Source organism: Sapajus apella, unplaced genomic scaffold (genome assembly GCF_009761245.1).
Source record: "Sapajus apella isolate SASKATOON/1434 unplaced genomic scaffold, GSC_monkey_1.0 scaffold100, whole genome shotgun sequence".
NCBI lineage: Eukaryota > Metazoa > Chordata > Mammalia > Primates > Cebidae > Sapajus > Sapajus apella.
Genome location: NW_022437040.1, coordinates 5,339,006 through 5,359,450, shown reverse-complemented (window position 1 = coordinate 5,359,450; position 20,445 = coordinate 5,339,006). Strand labels below are relative to the sequence as shown.

At 49.3% G+C, this 20,445-nt stretch overlaps 1 protein-coding gene and 1 pseudogene across 3 annotated transcripts in view; both read right to left on the bottom strand.

Moving 5' to 3' along the window:
• The window catches only part of IL15RA (interleukin 15 receptor subunit alpha), a 32,106-nt gene that overhangs the window by 10,774 nt on the left and 887 nt on the right, over positions 1-20,445 (bottom strand). Inside the window, exons 2-5 of one of the 3 annotated variants that reach the window (XM_032258187.1) lie at positions 7,447-7,641; positions 5,001-5,099; positions 1,649-1,846; positions 1,040-1,072 (exon numbers count right to left, since the gene is read on the bottom strand). In XM_032258187.1, coding sequence (XP_032114078.1) covers positions 1,040-1,072; positions 1,649-1,846; positions 5,001-5,099; positions 7,447-7,641 — 525 coding nt within the window. The remainder of the gene's footprint in view (positions 1-1,039; positions 1,073-1,648; positions 1,847-5,000; positions 5,100-7,446; positions 7,642-20,445) is intronic. The other 2 variants (XM_032258189.1, XM_032258188.1) reach the window with 2 other exon arrangements.
• LOC116536467 lies at positions 8,861-8,956 on the bottom strand (annotated as a pseudogene).

Below are 20,445 nucleotides of genomic sequence, written 5' to 3'. Positions count from 1 at the left end.
CCCAGATGACGTTTGATGCAGGTAGAAATGAGACCACAAAAATACGAATCATTCTCTAGCAGGAAAATTTATGAACAGAAGATCACAATAACTTTTGTCCGTATCAAATTACAGTTGGGCTTTTTGTTACTTTGGAGGCTTGCCAGCCTGAGGCATGACTTGCATTCCTATTACTGGCGTTCTTCCTCCCTGCATGCTTCCTTCCGTCCTCCTGTTCTGTCTCCGCCCCCCCTTCATCTTTTTATTTTAGTCTTGCAAACGCGTCCCCTTTTCCTATAGTCACTGTCTCCGCCCCTCCCTGCATCTTTTTCTTTTAGTCTTGCAAACGCGTCCCCTTTTCCTATAGTCACTTCCACGTCCTCTTTCCTATTCTCCTGGCCTTAGCATTGCGTGTGTCTTCTGTAAAGATGAGCGGTTTTTTTGTTTTATTTTGTTTTGTTAACTTTTTTTCTTTTTCTTTCTTTAAATAGAGATGGGGTCTTGCTATGTTGACCAGACTGGCCTCAAATTGTGGCCTCAAGTGATCCTCCAATTTCGGCCTCCCAAAGTGCTGGGATTACAGGTGTGAGCCACCACGCCTGGCCAAGAGGAGCGTTTTATACTGAAAATGTGGACAGCCTCTCTAAGTGCACGGTGCCACGCCGTGGAGAGGGATGGGCAGCCTGTGGCAGAGATGCTGCAGCGTCAATGCTGGCAGCTGGCACCTGTGTTTTCAGATGCTCCCTGCATGGGAGGCGGACCCTGTTGTGTAGAGCTGTGAAGAGGTAGCCTGGAGCCTGTTTTGGGTGCCAGCTCTCTGGGTTCAACTCCAGTAGCCTGACAGCTAGAAGCTACCAATATTAAGAAAAATAGGCACATCAAACAGAATTTCATAAATCGGCTATTTTTTTTAACTTTTTATCTGATGGCAATCTTCTGAGAGTGCAAGGGGCCGCTGTCAGGATTGTGCTGGGGCGGCAGGCCTGGGCCAGGACCCCCCAGCACCCTGGGACTGCGGTCACCTCAGTCATAAACATACTGGACAAAGGGACAAACTTACCCATGGTGCTGCTGTTGCCCTGTGTAGACCCATCTGCGGAAGAGAAAGGACAGTGTCACAGCTTGAGTCCTAGAGGTCCTAGTTCCTCATGAAGAAGGAGAAACTCTGCACAGCTTGGCTCCCATCTTAGCACCTTGGGAGACATGTGACTGGCGTAACCAGACTTGTTTTAGCAAAGACCAAGCAAGCAGGGTAGCTCACTGAAGTGCTGGCCACACTTAAGAATCAGATAAGCCCTAGAGAAGGTCCACTGTACCTACAGCTCCTCCCTTCCACAGATCCTGGCCCCGGACTGCAGGCAGCTGCCACCACCTCCCACCGTGGAAGGGCACAGATGCCACTCAGACTCTCAGCCAGGCTCTCCGTGCAGGTGATAAGGCTGGTCCTGCCACTTCTGGTGGGGGTGGTGGGCTTGCTTTTCTAGCTGCCCCAAGGACAAGGCCACGGAGAAAGAGGCCAGGCCAGGAGGCTGGTGGCCGGGGGCAGCGGAGTGCCCAGTGAGTCCTGACTTTGGATTGATGGTATAAAGCTGCCTTGTGATGGATCTCAGCCCTGATCTCAGAAGCCAGAGTGAGGAATAACCTCTCCTGGGGCAAAGTGAGTGCTGACCTGGCGGCTGGTGGGAAGCAGATGCCGTGAGTTCCCAGGTCCTGGCTGTCGTCTGAGAGGGGCTGTGGGAGGACTCATGACTGCCTATCCCTGTGGTTCCCGTGGAAGGTGATTTTGAAGGCATCAGCCGGGAGCCCGGGACAAGAGCTGCTGTTGTGGCCACTGTGGTGTCTGAGCTGGGAGATGAAGCTGCAGGCTCTGTAGGAGAGTCCAAGGCAGGGAGAACATCACTGGGCAGACTCCCCTCCTCCCAGCTGCGGTGCGGGGTGACCTGAGAGCTGCTGTGGTGAGTCACCCTGGCCAGCCCTCCCGCTTCCCAGCAACCTGCTCCCTGAGAGGGTGGCATAGCTGTCCCTCTGGAAGGACCATAGGACCTGTGAGTGCACTAAAGAACATGGCTACGATCACTGCACATGTAAAGAAAAGATCAGCCAGACACAGTGGCTCATGCCTATAATCCCAAGACTTTGGGAGGCTGAGGCGGGAGGATCACTTGAGCTCAGGAGTTTGAGACCAGCGTGGGCAACATAGCAAGACCTTGCTTTTTGTTTTTGTTTTTCTGAGATGGAGTCTTGCTCCTGCCAAGGCTGGAGTGCAGTGGTGTGATCTCAGCTCACTGCAACCTCTGCCTTCTGGGTTCAAGCAATTCTCCCTGCCTCAGCCACCACCCCCCCCCCCAGGTAGCTGGGATTACAGGTGCCCACCACCATGCCTGGTTAATTTTTGCATTTTTAGTAGAGATGAGGTTTCACCATGTTGGCCAGGCTGGTCTCAAACTCCTGACCTTAGGTGATCCACTTGCCTCGACCCCACAAAGTGCTGGGATTATAGGCATGAGCCACCACGCCCTGCCACAAGACCCTGTTTCTATAAAAATTAGAATAAGAATAAATTATCCAAGGGTGGTGGGCGTGTGCCTATAGTTTCAGCTATTTGAGAGGCTGAGGTGGGAGAGTCACTTGAGCCTGGGAGTTCAAGGCTGCAGTGACCTATAATTGAGGCACTGCACTCCAGCCTGGGGGATGGAGTGAAACCCCTGTCTCTTAAAAAAAAAAGAAAAGAAAAGATATCAACGATCTGAGTCGTTGAGCTTGTTTACTAGAGAAGGCGGGCCCAGCGCTGGAGGCTCCACCGAGAGCAGGTGGAGCTGCCCCGGCTGAGGTCACGCGGAGCAGCTGCAGGCGAAACACGGGAAGCCGGGGCTCTGGCCGGACTCTCCAGGCTGTGTTGGAGGAGAGCGTCCTGGTGAGCTCCGCTCTCAGGACCAGAGGCTGCTTTGTGTTCCGCGTCCTCCCTGTCTTCCTTTCCTTCCCTGGAACGTGGCTGCCCCTGCACTGTAAGGGTGTGGCGTAATGCTGTTCCCTCTCCGTGGAAAATGTGTCTTCCGTGGTGACAGCTGCGGCATTTGGGAAATGTGGGGCTGACCGCCGTGGCTCTCTGGACGCACTGTTGTTGCCACGTTCCCATGATCCCCTAGCCAAGCAGGTCACGAGAAGTCCTCATGCCCCTTAATCCTTTGTCACGTCCCCACCCTATCCTCACTGCCAATGCTCCAGGGCTCCCTGCAGACAGAGCACACCAAGGCGTCCATAGCCAAGTGCCCACTGTCGTGCCAGCCCGGGTCAAAGCCTGCTCTCACTTCAGAGCTTCTGACTGCACAGCGGCGTCTCCACAATGGCCATCGGACCAGGAATTTGGGATGCAAAGGCGGGGCTGGGAGAGGCTACTTGATCATGCTCCTCTCTTAGGTGAACCAGTGTGATTGCATCAAAGGAGTTGTAGAATCACCTCGTTTCAGTGAAGCCAGCCCCTCACCCGCTTCCTCCGTCTGTGTGCAGGTGACTCACTAGGAAGGAACCTTGTTTAGCCGCTTCTTCCTCCCTCAAGCTGCAGGCCTGTCTTGGCCACTTAAGAACCACCTGGGGCCCGGTGCAGTTCGGTGGCTCACGCCTGTAATCCCAGCACTTTGGGAGGCCGAGGCTTGCAGATCACCTGAGGTCAGGAGTTCCAGACCATCCTGGCCAACACGGTAAAACCCTGTCTCTACTAAAAATACAAAAATTAGCTGAGTGTGGTGATGGGCACCTGTAAACCAAGCTACTTGGGAGGCTGAGGCAGGAAAATCGCTTGAACCCAGGAGGCAGAGGTTGCAGTGAGCTGAGATTGCACTTCTGCCCCCCAGACTGGGCAATAGAGCAAGACTCCATCTCAAAAAAAAAAAAAAAGCTCCACCTGGGGCTGGAGAGGTGTGATTCCCAACTTGCACCCAGGCCAACTGTAGTGCCCAGGTGATGTCAGTGTGTATCCACAGCTGAGAAAGGATGGCTGAGCCCTGTAGCATGGATGAAAACAGGCCCGTCCCTGGGGGCAAAGGAGCAGGCAGGGGCCAGGGAAAGCCACAGGCTGGACAATGTGACTCGAAAGCCAAGAGTGAACTGTAACTCAAGGGTATCATAGCCTGCAGGGCAGGCAATCCCAAGAAGGAATCCAAGATCTCAGATTTTCTGAACACTGAGAAAGTGCGGAGGAAACTGGGGCTGACAATCACTGAAGACTGTTGAAACACGGGCACTGGCAGCTTTGGGCAATGCCTCTCTAATAGAGCAGTCATTGTGAGGTGCTGGCATTTAGGTCTGGCTGGGGCAGCTCTCCACAGGTCTCTCACATTTCTGCACATCTTGCAGACAGAGGAGCTGACGGCCCTTTCTCTGGACCATCCTCTCTTTCAGGGGTGCTTCTACAGCAAGCGCCTTGGAAGATGGGGACAGGATCTCCCGTGGAGCAGAGAGCAGGCATGATTACTGCCCATGAGAAGACACTTGGGTCTTGGAAGCCCAGGCTTCCTCTCCTACAGTGCAGCCCGCTGAGCAGACAGGCGTCTGTTCAGGTGCACCCGTGCCGCCCCTGTAGGAAGAGGGAATTGATGCAAACATGCTGAAGCTCCGCTGCTTGCTGGCCTCCCATCCTGGAATGCTCTCTTTTCTGCCGGCACCCATGAAGCTGTGGAGTGCTAATACACATGCAAGCTCAAACCTCAGTCTGCTTTCAGTTCTAGGCAAAGGTAAGTGTCTACAACTAAATATGATCTTACTTATTGGTGGGTTTTAAACCACTTTTAATTTTGCACATATAAAACCTGGATATAAAGCAACTTTGATGTGAAAAAGAAAATTAGGCTGGAGGTTCTTATTCTTGATTGAATAAGATATTTGTGTTATTGCCTAAGGCTGCAGTGATATACCACGGAGGTCCATGAATCTGAGGGATTGGTGAAGGTTGGCAGGGGCGGGGAGGGTTGGTGCTGGGTGTTTGGAGGGAAGAGGTGTCCTCAAGAAGCTTCTGACCTTCTTACCTTTTCCAGAAGGGGAGAAGCTCTCTGGCTGCGGGGTCACCCCTGCCGTCGTTACTGTGGAGGGTGGTGCTGGCCTTTGGCGAGCCAGGGCAGGGTCTCCTAGAGAGAGGATAACCACATGGCACTGATGGTCCTGAACCTGGAATCTGGGCTGGCCTCAGAACTGGATACAAAGAAAACATATCAACACCAGAGCTTACAGTGGGGGCGTCTGGCTTCCTGGGACAGATTAGAAGCACGAGAAATAGAGTGTTTCCCACCCAAATCAAAGACAGACTGCACACTATTTTTCTTTCATTTCCAAAAAGACTGCACAAGTTAAAGATGAAATCTATTTTGGCTGAGATGATATTCATAGTATCAATTCAATTTTATAATACTGGTTATTCTTGGAAAAATAAATGATCACACAATAGATTCTATTTTGTTTGAGACAGGGTCTTGCCCTGTTGCCCAGGTTGGAGGGCAGTGGTGCGATCACAACTCACTGCAGCCTGACCCCCCAGGCTCAAATGACCCTCCTGTCTCAGTCTCCTGAGTAGCTGGGACTACATGTACATGCCTCAACACCCAGGTCATTTTTAATTTTTAATTTTTTTCTGTAGAGTCAGGCAGGGTTTTGCTATGTTGCTGAGGCTGGTCTCAAACTCCTGGTCTCAAGCAATCCGTCCCACCTCAGCCTCCCTAGGTGCTGGGATTACAAGTATGAGCCACCGTACCTGGCTTCCATTTCATTTGTTTAGCAGGAAAAAAAATCATTCAAAGCACAAGAGGTTGGGAAGCATAACCGAGGAGGTTGTGCGTGGTCAGAAGGTGGAAGGATCCTTTGGGCCAGGTGAAACCTAAAGACGCCTCCAGTCTTTGGCTGTCAGCTTCTCTTCTTTCCTCTCTCATCCTGACCCTGTTTGGACCCCACAGCTTTTCTCCATTCCATTCTGGATCCATTTGCCCAAAGCACATGGAGCGTTGAGGAGACCTGACTTTCCCTGCAGTGAGAAAGCCCTTTTTTACCCCAGGCTTACAGGTTCTGGGGAGTCCCAGCACTGGGGAGGCAAGACCCACTGTCATTCCCACAGATTCTGCTCACCCTGCCACGCTCAGCTTTCTCATTCACCCACTGGTGCCACGGGTGCTGCGTCCCCAGCGAGCGATTTCTCGGAATCTGTCCGAGGCTTCCTCCCTGCCTTCCCTCTGCTGCCTGTGTGACTTGCTGTGTTCCAGGGGAGGAGGCTGAGCTAGCACTACCATGCCGGGGGGAATGTCCGGTCCCTAGGAGCTCCCCTGCTGCGGAGGGCGGGAGCTAGGGGATGCCCCCGGCGGGGTGTGCTCCTCCCTGCCCGGCAGGCGAGCTGGGGAAGGAGAGGAGCCTGCATTCCACATTTGTTAAATGGGAAATGTCTTGGAAACCCCTGGGTTAATCTTTATTTTTCCAGAGGAAGGAAGAGGGGGAGCAGAGGTGGGCCTGAGTGTTCCAGAAACAGCTCCTAGTGGTTCCCACCTGAGATGATTTGGCTGCTTCTGGGATGTTTATTCAGGTGTGGATGGTTTATTTAAAAAAGTTGATTCTTGCCACCTTCCCTCACTCCTGCTGGACACCATGCACAGGTGACTGAGCAAAGGGAAGCCCTGCTCTCTTCCCCAGGGCTGGGCCGTGAGGGAGGAGTAGTGACGGCTTCCAACATCCACTTTCTCATGAGAAATCCAAAAATTTCTCATGCTAGTGTGCTCATGAGCGCATGCCCGGCTCTGCAGCCCAATTCTCTTGCCAGCGTCATCTTAAATCAAAGCACTGCACGTAATAATAATTAATATTTATCTGGGTTCACACCACCCTCCCACAGCCTGCAGTGTGGACATCAGGTCTGTTTTCCAGGTGACCAGCCAGACTGCCAGAACGTCACAAAAGTGGCCCAACGCCTCCTGGGTGGTAGGCGGCAGAGCCAGGATTTAAACCTGAATTCTGTGACCCCCGTGCCTGTGTATTTCCAACCTCATGAGTTGTTGTTGAGAATCCCACTGGTGTCTTTTTTTTTTTTTTTTTTGAGACAGGGTCTCACTCCAGCCCAGGCTGGAGTGCAGTGGCATGATCTTGGCTCACTACAACCTCCACCTCCTGGGTTCAAGAAATTCTCCTGTCTCAGCCTCCCCAGTAGCTGGGATTACAGGTACATGCCACCATGCCTGACTAATTTTTGTATTTTTAGTAGAGATGGGGTTGCGCCATGTTGGCCAGGCTGGTCTAGGACTCCTGACCTCAACTGATCCACCCATCTTGGCCTCCCAAAGTGTTGGGATTACAGGCGTGAGCCACTGCGCCCGGCCCCCACTGGTGCCCTTAGCCCTAGACCTCAGCGCAGATCCCTTGACCCCCAAGATGGGGTCCTCTCTCTGTGCAGCCTTGGCGGAGTGCAGGGGTGAGGAAGGTGGGGCGGCACGGGCTACTCACGGATGCATTTGAGACTGGGGGTTGTCCAGTAGGCGACGTTGGTGGCCTTGTTCAACACGCACTCGGTCAGGCTGGATGTGCCGGCTTTACGTTTGAAACCAGAGTTACAAATGTACCGCTCCCTGGAGTGCAAGCTGTAGCTCTTGACCCGGATGTCTGCGTGCTCCACGGACACGGGGTCAGGGCATGTGATGCCTGGGAGAGTGCAGAAGACAGGGGACGGATGAAGAGGTTTCTGCTTCTCCAAGCACACATGGTGGTAGTCAGTAACTTCAGAACTGGGTCCAGTTTATCCCAGGGGCTCCTTAGGACAAGCCACAGGTGCCAAGCATGTGGAGGATGTGCAGGAAGGCATCCGTCACCCAGAAGCTTTCCCAGAGCCTTGCCAGAAGTGCCAGTCAGCCAGCAAAGCAAGAGATGGGGGTGTGGGGCGGGGTCATCGGTGAAACGCCCTCTCCCTTCCTTCATTTCCCACCCCTCTTCAAGCCCTCAGTATCTCTCCAAAGACTTCATCCGCCTCCACTGTGGACCCAGCCTCCCATTCTTGCTGAATGACAGCAAGTGCCTCCAGGTAGGTCCCCTGCAGGCTGTCCCACAGGTCTCTGCAGCCAGCATCACCTTTAGAAATGCATCTCTGAGCCTGCCCAAATTGGTGCAACCCCATCTTTACTAAAAATACAAAAAATTAGTAAAGAAGGTTCTGAAATGTTAGTCATTTCCATTTCCATTGTGGGGACACTGTATTCGTTATCGGCTTTTAGTTGTTGCTAATTATTTATTAACAACTGTTGACATCTCTTTGTCCTTCAAAAATTCCTTCCTATGTCAAAGCACGGAAGGTCAATGTTAAAGACGACCTGGCGTGAGTGAGCCGTAGGAGCCCTTCAGGCTTTCTTCCTGCACGTGTAACCACAACTGCAACGAAACCTGTGAGAAGGGAAAGTTGACCTTTCTTCCAGGAGGCAAAAATGAATGAAGTTGGTCACTGTTATTGATCATGTACCTAATATGCAAATCTGTGGATCCCAGGAAAGAATCTATTCAAGGCCTTGATGACAGTTAACATAAAATCTCCTTTGGCACCAATTTTGTAGATTGTGGTTCTATAAAGAAACTCCAAAAGGGTCGTCCTTAGTTCTTAAAAGGCAAGGAGGCAGCTAATGCAGTACTCTGCCATGATTTCACCAAGCCTGTTCAATGCCAGAAAGATTTCTTTTTTTTTTAGACAGGGTCTTACTCTGTCCCTGGGACGGAAGCGCAACGGTGTGATCATGGCTCACTGCAGCCTCAGCCTCGCAGCCTCAACCTCCCAGGCTCAAGCAATCCTCCCACCTCAGACTCCTGAGTAGCTGGGACCACAGGCATGCACTACCATGCTCAGCTTTTTTTTTTTTTTTTTTTAATAAATATTATAAGAAACATGGAACTCTTCACGAATTTGCACAGGGGCCATGCTAATCTTCTCTGTATCGTTCCAATTTTTTCGTATATGTGCTGCTGAAGTGAGCACTTTTTTTTTTTTGGTAGAAATGGGGGTCTCTCTCTATTGTTCAGGTTGGTCTCAAACTCCTGGGGTCAGGCCATCCTCCTGCCTGGCCTTGCGAGGTGCTAGGATTACAGGCATGAGCCATCATGCCTGGCCTGAAAGATTTAATTGTGGCTAAAGGTAAAAAGCAAGGTTTTTCTTTAGGCACTTTAAATAACCGTATGATCTTCTTTTTACTGTTTTTCTTACGAACGCATTACATTATTAGGTTTTCTTGTGCGTAGGGGATGAGTGAGGAATGGTTTGGGTGTGGAGGGGCTCAGAGTGGGCAGTGATGGAGGGCGCTCTGGGTCCTCGTGCCTGTGGGGACATGGTCAGAAACATCTCCCCGACTCCCTACTATTTGAGTGTGTCTAGGCCCTGAGTTGTCACTGGCTAAGACCCTGGTTCAGGGTGGCGACGGGGGTCACCAAGGCAGCTGTAAAACATGGAAACCAATGGGCTGCTTATGGCTGCTGGGGCATGGTGCTTTGGTTCCAGGCCAGGAAGCTCTCAGTCAGTCCCTGCTGAGCAGTTGGTGCAAAGGCTGGGCCCCAGACTAGAGAACTGAGTGAAGTCATCTTTCTGTGCTTCAGGGTGGGGGGAGACCAAATGCAGTAGCAGGAAGATTTGCAGCCTGGGGTAGGGAGGCCCCTGGTAGCCTCTGTGCTGGATCAGCAGGCAGCGATCCAGGCCCATCCAGCCTCTGTCTGTGCTTAAGAATAACAGAATAGCAATGCTTCTTTTACAGAAGCACGCCTCTCTCATTCGTCTCTGTCGTCGATGTGGCAGCTTTCATGCAGCAATGGCAGAGCTGTGCAGTTGGAACAGAGACCTGGTTGCCCGCAGCGTCTAAAATAGTTACTGTCTGACCCTTTACAGAAAAAGTTTGCCAACCCCTGCCCTCTGTAGCTTTTAAACAAACCACTGCACTTGTTAGTAGGACCAATTGCCTAGTGCACTAGCGCAGACCTGGCAGTTGAGGTTGGCTAAGGTGATCTAGCCCATATCACAATAAAAAACTTTTTGCACGGCAAAACCCAACGTGAGCTAAAGGCAAATGGTGAAGTGAAAAAGAAATTGCAACCCATGTCATGTAGGGTCATTCCTCTCATATATTTTTGTTTTGGAGGCAGGGTCTTGCTGGAGTACAGTGCTGTAATCATGGCTCACTGCAACCTTGACCTTCTGGGTTCAGGAGATCCTTACACCTCACACCAGTAGCTGGGACCACAAGCACATGCCACCATGCCTGGCTAACTTTTTTTTTTTTTTTTTTTTTTTTTTTAGAGACTGGGTTTCACCACGTTACCCAGGCTGGTCTCAAACTCCTGAGCTCAAGTAATCTGCCCGCCTCCACTTCCCAAAGTGCTGGGATTACAGGTGTGAGCCACTGTACCCGACCTCCTCTCATACGTTAAAAGCCCTTGAAAATCAACAAAAAGATGACCAAATCCCATGGGAAAACAAGAAAAAGATATAAACAGGCAGCTCACAGAAAAGGAAATACAAATGGCTCTTATATGTGTTTAAAAATGCTCAATCTTATTCATAATTAAAGAAATGTTAAAAAGAAAGCTACAGCAGGCAGCGCTTCTCCCTGCCAAATCAGAAAAGAGCTGAAAGTTGAATAAGAAATGTTGTAGGTCAACAGGGACTTTCAGGTTGCTTGTATCTTTGAGATTGTAAATATTTGCAATCTCAAAAATTACAGAGATACATGCTTTCTGACCCCTCAATTCTGCTCCCAGCAATTTATCTTACAGATACATCTGCATATCTGGGAGACACTGTTGCAACATACTCCTTAACCTTGTAATTTCACCCCTAAGAATCTATTTTACAGATATACTGATATGTTTGCAAAGTGAGTATGTACAAAGTTACAGATTATAATAGCCAGTATCTGTAACTAACCTTGTACATCAGTGGGACACGAATTAAGTACAATTTTTTTTTTTTTTTGCTGGGGGAGATGGAGTCTTGTTCTTGTCGTCCAGGCTGGAGTGCAGTGGTGAGATCTCGGCTCACTGCAACCTCTGCCTCCCAAGTTCAAGCAATTCTCCTGCCTCAGCCTTCCAAGTAGTTGGGATTACAGGCGTGTGACACCATACCCAGCATATTTTTGTATTTTTAGTAGAGACGGGATTTTACCATGTTGGCCAGGCTGGTCTCGAACTCCTGATCTCACCCGCCTCTGCCTCCCAAAGTGCTGGGATTACAGGTGTGAGCCACTGCACCTGGCCTCCTTAAGTAAATTTGAATATAGTCATGCAGCAAAGGATTTCCCAGCTTTTCCCCATTGATGAAGACAGCTCTTTTGTGCACCAAAGTGGAGAGATCTCCAAGACACAGTGTTAGATTAAAAAGAGAAGGCATAGAACACTGTACGTTACATGTTGCCATCAGTGAGCAAAGCAGAAACAATACCTGTAGGTAATTTTTGATGTCTGTCTAAACCTCTGAAAGTATACACGGGAAATGCACAGCACTGGGTTGGGCCCAGGCTGGATTGCAGTGATGGGATCTTGGATCTTGGCTCCCTGTGCTGCAGCTTCCGCCTCCTGGGCTTGAGCAATTCTCCTGCCTCAGCTTCCTGAGTAGCTGGAACCACAGGCGCCCACCACCATGCCTGGCTAATTTTTGTATTTTTAGTAGAGATAGGGTTTCGCTATGTTGGCTAGGCTGGTCTTGAATTCCTGACCTCAAGCAATCCATCTGCCTTGGCCTCCCAAAGTGCTGGGATTACAGGCGTGAGCCACTGTGCCCAGCCCTGAATTTCTATTCTAACAGTTTTTAACTGGATCAAATTCTTCCACCTCCATCTCAAAACTCCGCCCCTCCTGTGTGTGCACATGGTGTGTGTTTAGCTCAGCAGTACCAAAGTCCCTGCTACCAAAATCTTATACCTGCACCTGTGCTGCTTCGTTTTATGTTAAAATATCTCGGAAAAAGGTAGACAGTGTTAGGGCAGGCAGACAGGAACAACCATAAAAGTCAGCTCTAATCAGCTCCAGAAACACCCGCTAGCAGCCCAGAATGGATAGTCCTGGAAAAACACAAGACTGCTCTGTGATAAAATGTTCCTTTTTTCTGTGAAAGCCTGAATCGACCTGGACACCTGTACCTCTCTGGCTGCTATTATATCACTGGCGGCTGAACAGTCTCCCATCAACCACAGGGCAGTGACTCCAGAAAATAAGGATACATGAGGTCGCCAGGTGAAAAGTCCAGAGAAAGACTGGATTTCAGTTGGGGGAGTGTCTAACTGGTCTTTCCTCACTCCCAGCGCCCCCCCCCCCTTTTTTTTTTCTTTTGAGACAGAGTCTCACTCTGTCACCCAGGCTGTAGTGCAGTGGTGCAACCTCAGTTCTCAGCAACCTCCACCTCCCGGGTTCAAGCGATTCTCCTGTGTCAGCCTCCTGAGTAGCTGGGACTACAGGCACCCTCCACCACGCCTGGCTAACTTTGGTATTTTTAGTAGAGACGGGCTTTCACCATATTGGCCAGGCTGGTCTTTAACTCCTGACCTTGTGATCCACCTGCCTCAGCCTCCCAAAGTACTGGGATTACAGGTGTGAGCCACTGTGCCCAGCCTCCAGCCTTCTCATTGGCATGGCTGTCTTGGTCCTGGAGAGACCTTGTCAGCTCATAGAATCAGCTTCCCGTGTCCCCAGGACTGATGGCCCTGCTATGAGATATTCTAAAACCTCATCCCAAGTGCCACACAGTTACTTGCAGATCAGACAATTTCTTTGCAACTACAAAATCACCTTATTCCCCATAAAGCATCCTTTTCCCAAAGGCTGCTGTTGCTTTTCGGTTCTGGTTGGTCATTCCACACATTTTGGAATGCTTTCTGTTCCCGGGATAAGTGCATAGGAGAGAGAGTGGATGAACTGACGGACACAGCCCAGCTCTGCCGGGAGGAATAGCTGTTGTTCATTTGCAGTTGTTGGTACCTACCCCTGGAAAAGTGCACAGGTGGCTGGGAGTAAATTCAATAAAGAACAGGCTGGGTGCAGTAGCTCACGCCTGTAATCTGAGCACTTTGGGAAGCCGAGGCAGGCAGATCACCTGAGGTCAGGAGTTCAAGACCAGCCTGGTCAACATGGTGAAAGCCCGTCTCTACTAAAATACCAAAAATTTGCTGGGTGTGGTGGCATGCACCTGTAGTCCCAGCTACTCAGGAGGCTGAGGCAGGAGTATCACTGGAACCTGGGAGGTGGAGGTTGCAGTGAGCCAAAATTGAACCACTGCACTCCAGCCTGGGTGACAGCAAGACTCCATCTCAAAGACAAAAAAACCCAAAACAAACAACCCTGCCCCCCAAAACCAACAAACCAACCAAACAAAAAACATTAGCAACCAACGTCAAAGAGTTAAGATCCTTAGCACGTAGAGAACTCATAAAAATCAGCACAAGACAAATGCCCTAATGGTCTGAGTAGGCAAAAGACTCAGTGGGTGAGTCACAAGAGAGGCATCACCTACATCCACGCGAACACATCCCAAACCTCACTCGCACACCCCTGTTAGAATTCCACGACCTCTGTTCTTGCTTCTGAAGGTTAGGGATCCTGTATCAGGCAGGGTTAGGGGCAGGGTGGGAGGGGAGAAATCTCAAATTCGAGATTTTCCTTCCCATTCAACTCCCATCCCAAAGCCTTCTCTTCGTCACAGGCATCTGTTGTCCAATGGCAGCCACTACTCCCTGTTCCGATGATGACACATCTTCTGGTAGGCTGATGGCCTCGCGGATGGGGTAGGTCTTGCCAGCTGTTGAGGTGGGTTTGGATGCTGCTGTTGCTATGGTTACTGCAGAGCCCCACTGGCTTCAAGGCCTCTGGTGCTGTCTGGTGCTGGAGTACCCGAGGCTTTTTCTCCATGCGCTGCTCCATAATCATCTTCCACCCTTCTCTGCCTGCCTAAACCACAGTGGGTTATTTCTCCACGCTCACCCACCCCATCCTACCCTCTGTGACTGATGGCTGTGCTATGTGCTTGCTGCCTGTTTGCCCGATGGGAGTGGTGCTGGGGGCCGTTTTCTATTGTCATGAGTCTCACGCAGTCCTCATGTGTCTGGGCCTCAGGGTTGGAGCTTTCAGTTATTCTGCTCCTTCCCTCCAGGACAGCCAGCCTGCCTCTTGCGTCTGAAGCAGGTTTTGTGCAGGAAGAGTTCCCTGCCCCTTTCCAGCAGCCGTGGACCTCCAGGGGTGTTTGTGTAGGATCCTGAGCAAGGACCAAGTACGTGTGTGTTTATGGCTGGACTCACCAATCCAGTCCATCGATCTATTTAGCTCTCTGTTTGTCTTGACACCAATGCCATGCTGTCTTGATTATTGCTGCTTCGTCATAGGTCTTCAGGTCAGGTGTGTAAGTCCTCATACTGTGTTAATCATTTTCAAAGTTGAGTTTGCTCTTCTAGATCCTTTACTGAATTTTGTTTTTAAACTAAATTAAATGAAATTAATTTTTCTGAGATGGGGTTTCACTTTGTCTCCCAGGGTGCAGTGGCATGATCACAGCTCACTGCAGCCTCAACTGCCTAAGCTTTAGCGACCTTTCCGCCTCAGACCCCTGAGCACCTGGAACCACAGATGTGCACCACCATGCTCAGCTCATTATTATTTCTTTAATTTGTAGAGATGAGGTTTTGCTATGTTGCTCAGGCTGGTCTCAAACTCCTGGGTTCAAGGGATCCTCCCACTTCAGCCTCCCAAAGTGCTGGGATTACAGGCGTAAGCCACTGTGCCTGGCCTACTGAATTTAAGGAACAGTGTATCAATTTGTACCCAAAAAAAACCTGCTAAAATTCTGATTGGAATTCATTAAATTTATAGATCAGCTTGGGGAAGAACTGATATCTTAATAATGGTGAGTCTTCTTAAAAACTCATCAACATGGTATCTCTCTTGATTTGTTTAAGACTTCTGTAATTTCTCCTGAAATGTTTTATAGTTTTCAGCGCGCCAGGCTTATGCATCTTTTGTCAGACATAGCCCTAAGTATTTCATATTTTTTACGTCAATGCAACTGGTATTATATTTATTTTGATTTTTTATTGTTTGTTGCTAGTATTTCGCATATTGATTTTTGTGTGTGTATTGACTGTATTCTGCAGCCTTGTAAACTCACGTATTCTCATAGCAGCTTTGTATATATGTGTGTAGATCCAGATGATTTTCTATAGAGATGATCATGTCATAAATTCTTCGAGTATGTTTTATGATTCCATTTTATCTCCTTCGCTGGCTATTAACTATAAGTCGTTGTATGATTTTAGTGGCGATTTTAGGGCGTCCTCTGTGTATCTTTACCTTATCCCAGTTTTCCTTCTGGTGACGTTCTACCACCTCGCACATATGGCAGAAGGATCTGAAGCAGTGGACTTCCAGTCTCTCACCCAAGTCCTCGTGCTACCGCTGTTATGTTTGCTTTGACATATGTTATATCCCACGTCACAGTGTTATGATTTTTGCTTTAAACAGTTGATTATTGTTTATTAGCTAAGGATTTTAAAAGGCAATTGCACTATATTATTGATCATGTCTGGGTGTTTTTGTAGCAGGAGAGTTTTTCAGTATCTACTGTCATTTTGGTGAAAAAGGATGTCTATCAGTGGTTCTTCCATCGTCAGGTCCTCAAACCAGGATAAATCGGTGAATAGCTGATGTTTGAATGTACAAGGATATCGATGTACTGCTGCCAATCCAAGCAGGCAAATGGTGACCAGTTACTTACTTTGTAAACTTGGACTGTCTCATAACTATGTTGGAGATATTACTACCACTGTTTCATTTTATTTTATCTTAAAAATGATTTTATTTCATTATTGTTTTATTTTATTTTGAGATAGGGTCTAGGTCTGTCACCTAGGCTGGAGTACAGTGGTGCCATTATGCCCCACTGCAGCCTCAGACTCCTGGCCTCAAGCAATCCTCCTGCCTCGGCCTCCTAAGTAGCTGGGACTACAGGTGTGTGCCACCATGCCTGGCTAATTGTTTTTTCGTAGATATGCGGCCTTGCCATATTGCCCAGGCTGGTCTCAAAGTCCTGAACTCAAGCCATCCTCCAGAGATAATACATTGAATTGAAGCAATAACTTCATTTCCACATGTCTTAATCACATCTTTAGATACTTCAATTATAATTTCTATATATTCTCTCACAACATCGTTCCCCAGATAGTCAATATAAACAAGTCTCACCTGGTTTACCATATTATAAGCTCCTGGCAGACGGTGCACGTATTTTCACAGTTCTCTGGCACTCTCTTTCCTAAGCCTGGTATACGATAGATATTTTCTGAATACAGATAATGGAATTCTGAAGGAATAGAAATTGGAGTACATTTATGGCTCTGGCTCTTTCAAAACTCTGAAGTAGCCAAAAAACATATACAACAAGCCTTACCGATCATTTAAATGAAGTCACTAAAGTAGTGTATGGTGCCACACCTCTTTCTGCTTCCCAGAACTTGTGAATCAGTCTCCCTTATCTATCAGGTTGGTTTACAGAGTCTAATAAGAGCAGGGACCCAGGGCCTGGTCTCATATCCAGAGTTCAGAGGTTGTAGGGTTAGCGTGCCCTTGCCCCCACGAAGCAGAGTCAGAATTGACTCCAACATTCCCTTCGCTTACTGCACCTTTCAAATGCCTGCAGGAGCTAAGAGCGGTAGGAGGCAGAGACGTGTGGGGCGTGGTTCCTGCCCTCAGGACGCTTACAGTGGAGCTGGCGTACCAAAAAGGCAAAGGCCTCTGGCCTCACAGTCACCCACCACCTTCCTTCCTTATTTTCCCCACTGAAATGTCAGCCAAGCCAGCGCACTTCCTTTTGGAGCTCGCTACAAGTACAGACCATCTCCAGCTGACTGTCTGAAATGCGGCAATTTTTTCTTTCTCTCTCAGGCTCATTAACTGAGCTTTCTGACTCAGCTCTTGTGTGCCAGGTGATTTCTCCATAGCTCAAGTCCTTAAATCATGATTTTGGAGGCTCGCAAGAGTTGAGGGCTATAGGCTGAAGAGCAAACAAAAGGAAAATAATGAAATACATTCTACAATTTTAGGACTCGAGAAGACATCAGCCTCTTCTGTCTCCTGCCCTGACACCACCTTCGTTCAGGATTCCATCGCCACCCACCAGAATGACTGCAAAAGCCTCAATGCAGGTTCTGTTCTCTAGGCTCTCCTGACTACAGTTCGTGCTTCACACTCTGAACAAGAGCAACCTTTCCACCACGCAGCTCCAGTAATGCTCCCCTGCACAGAAACCCTCAGCCTCCTGAGTAGCTGGCATTACAGGCATGGACTACCATGGCTGGCTAATTTTTGTATTTAGTAGAGAATGGGTTTCACCAAGTTGACCTGGTTAGTCTCAAACTCCTGGCCTCAAGTGATCTGCCTGCCTTGACTCCCAAAGTGCTGGGATTACAGGTGAGCCACCACACCCAGCTGATACAACTTATTATGATATTTTTTTTGAGACAGAGTCTTGCTCTGTTGCCCAGGCTAGGCTAGAGTACAGTGGCTCGATCTCTTCTCACTGCAACCTCTGCCTCCCGGGTTCAAGCAATTCTCCTGCCTCAGCCTCCTGAGTACCTGAGATTACAGGTGTGCACCACCGAACCTGGCTAATTTTTGTATTTTTTAGTAGAAACAGAGTTTCACCATCTTGACCAGGCTGGTCCTGAACTCCTGACCTCGTGATCTACCCACCTCGGCCTCCCAAAGTGCTGAGATTACAAGCGTGAGCCACCGCACCTGGCACAACTCAATTTTTAAAGAACAAAAAAGATATAAACAGACACTACTGGAGAAGGTATATATACGGCAAATAAGCACATGACAAGATGCTTAACATCACTAGCTGTTAGAAAAATGCAAATTAAAACTACAAGGAGAGACCCTCTACATACCTATTAGAATGCCTAAAATTAAAAAGACTCATCATACCAAGGGCTGACAAATGTGTGAAGGAACTGGAATTCCCTGCACTGCTGTGGGAATGTAATACAGTACAACCACTTTTGGGAAACCTGTATGTTAGTGTTCATAGCAGCGTTCTATGTAATAGTCCCAAACTGGAAACAACCCACATGCCCCTTAACAAGTGAGCGGCTAAACAAATGGTGGGCTAGCCATGGGTAGAATAGTACGCAGTGGTAGAAATGAATGAACTATCCATACAAATTACAACACAGATAAATTATCAGAATAATTATTCTCTGTGAAGAAGCCAAACAAGAACGAGTTCCTACTGTACGATTCCATTTATATAAAATTCCAGGCAGGGTGTGATGGCTCAGGAGTGTAATCCCAGCACTTTGGAAGGCCAAGGCGGGGGGATCACAAGGTCGTGAGACCAGCCTAGCCAATATGGTAAAACCCCACCTCTACTAAAGATACAAAAAATTAGCCAGGCTTGGTGGTGTGTACCTGTAATCCCAGCTATTAGGCAGGAGAATTGCTTGAATCTGGGAGGTGGGGGTTGCAGCGAGCTGAGATTGTGCCATTGCAACCCTGCCTGGGCAACAGGATGAGACTGTGTCTCAAAAAAAAAAAAATTCTAGAAAATACATCAAATTGATAGTGTCAAAAAAGCAGATAAGTGGTGTCCCGGGAGATGAGAGGTGGGAGGTAAGGATTGTGCAGGGCATGAGGAAGCCTTTGGTAGCGATAGGTGTGTTCACTCTTGGTTGTGGCAGTGGTTTCATGAGTACGTATGCATTTACCTCCAAACTTATCCAAGTATGCAACTTAAGTATATACAGTTTATTGTCTGTCAATTATAACTCAATAAAGCTGTTAAAAAAAACCCAAAAAACAAAACAACATCGGTGGGGTGTGGTGGCTCACGCCTGTAATCCCAGCACTTTGGGAGGCAGAGGTGAGTGGATCATGAGGTCAGGAGTTCAAGACCAGCCTGACCAACTTGCTGAAACCCCATCTCTGCTAAAAATACAAAATTAGCCAGGTGTGGTGGTGCGTGCCTGTAATCCCAGCTACTCGGGAGGCTGAGGCAGGAGAATTGCTTGAACCTGGGAGGCAGAGGTTGCAGTGAGCTGAAATCACACCACTGCACCCCAGCCTGGGTGACAGAGTGAGACTCTACATAAAAAAAAAAAAAAGGAAAAAAAAATACACCAGAGCTTTGGGAAGGGAAGGGTAGGCAGCAACACCTTTTTAAGGTCAAAGAGCAAAGCTGTGCAGCTGATGAGATTAGCAATCTGGCAGTGGTGCTCTCCTATCAGTCTTTTCCAGGAAGACACCTCCTGGCTGCTGGGCTCTGACTGAGGCTGCATTTCACTTTCACATTGTGTAACACAGCTGCCCCAGTTGCTGGCTGTCGGGGTCCTGTGACACTGCTAGCCAGCTGGGAGGTAGCAACCAGGTCACCAACATAACTCTGCTTCTCAGATGTGGGGGAAAATCCAAGCACCAGTCTCACGAAAACGAAACTTCATGAAACCCCACAGAGCTGGGGCGTTCAGGCCACACCAGCCAGCAGCAACTGTGCATGGAATGGCTTTGGCCAGGGCCTGGGTAGACGGGCCTGACTGGGTGTAAATTACTGGGGTCTTGCTTAAAAACACACATAGATAATGGGGTTACTAAGTCCTATAGAGAGTCCATGGATGGCCTTCAGCGGGTCTTTGTCCCCAAAATCATATGCACGTTTTGTAAGTAAATGCATTCGTGCGTCTTTCTGGGGAGGGGGTTCATAGCTTTCACCAGACCCTCGAAAAGCTCCCAGACTATAAAAAGTTGATGAAGCGCTGTATCCTGACAAGGATAAAGCTAGACCCAGCTACTGTTTCTCTTCCTTCCTCTGGGACCCGGGACAAAACTCAAGAAATCGCTTATTCCACCCTCACTGCCAAGATCACATTCTTCTGGAATACACAAAGGGATCACCAGACTTCGTCCCCGCTTTTCCTGAGAGTGTAGACTCCCCCCACTTTCAATCTCCCGCTCCCACCCCGTCCCGGCGGCCTCTGCCGGTTTCCTGATAGCTTAAGAATTGGAAGTTGTTTCCCGGTCCCCAGGTGTGCGACTTGCCCAACGCGTTTCCCCCCGGGACCTAGTTCCTCGCCAGCCTCTGAGCTCCCACTGACATAATTTACTTTTGCCTGGGAGCTGGGAGGGGTCGTTTCTCCTGGACCCCTCTGAAGACCGCGTGCCTTGCAACACACGCCCTGCTGTCCCCGCGCCTGGGAGAAGTGCACTCGCGCGTGTCTCGGAACTGCTGGGCACCGCCGGCTCTGTGTGGCCAAAACTGGCTTCTCGGAATTGGTCCTGCCCTCGGCTTCGGGGACCCCAGCCCGGCCGTCCGCTCCCTTCCGTGGGTGACCCGGATGCAGCCACCGCGCTCCCCCAGCGACCCCCGCTCCCCAAATGTGTCGCTCCCGCCAGGCGCCGCGCCCCTCCCCTGCCCGGGTCTGAGCGCACAGCGCTTGGGAGGCACCGACACCG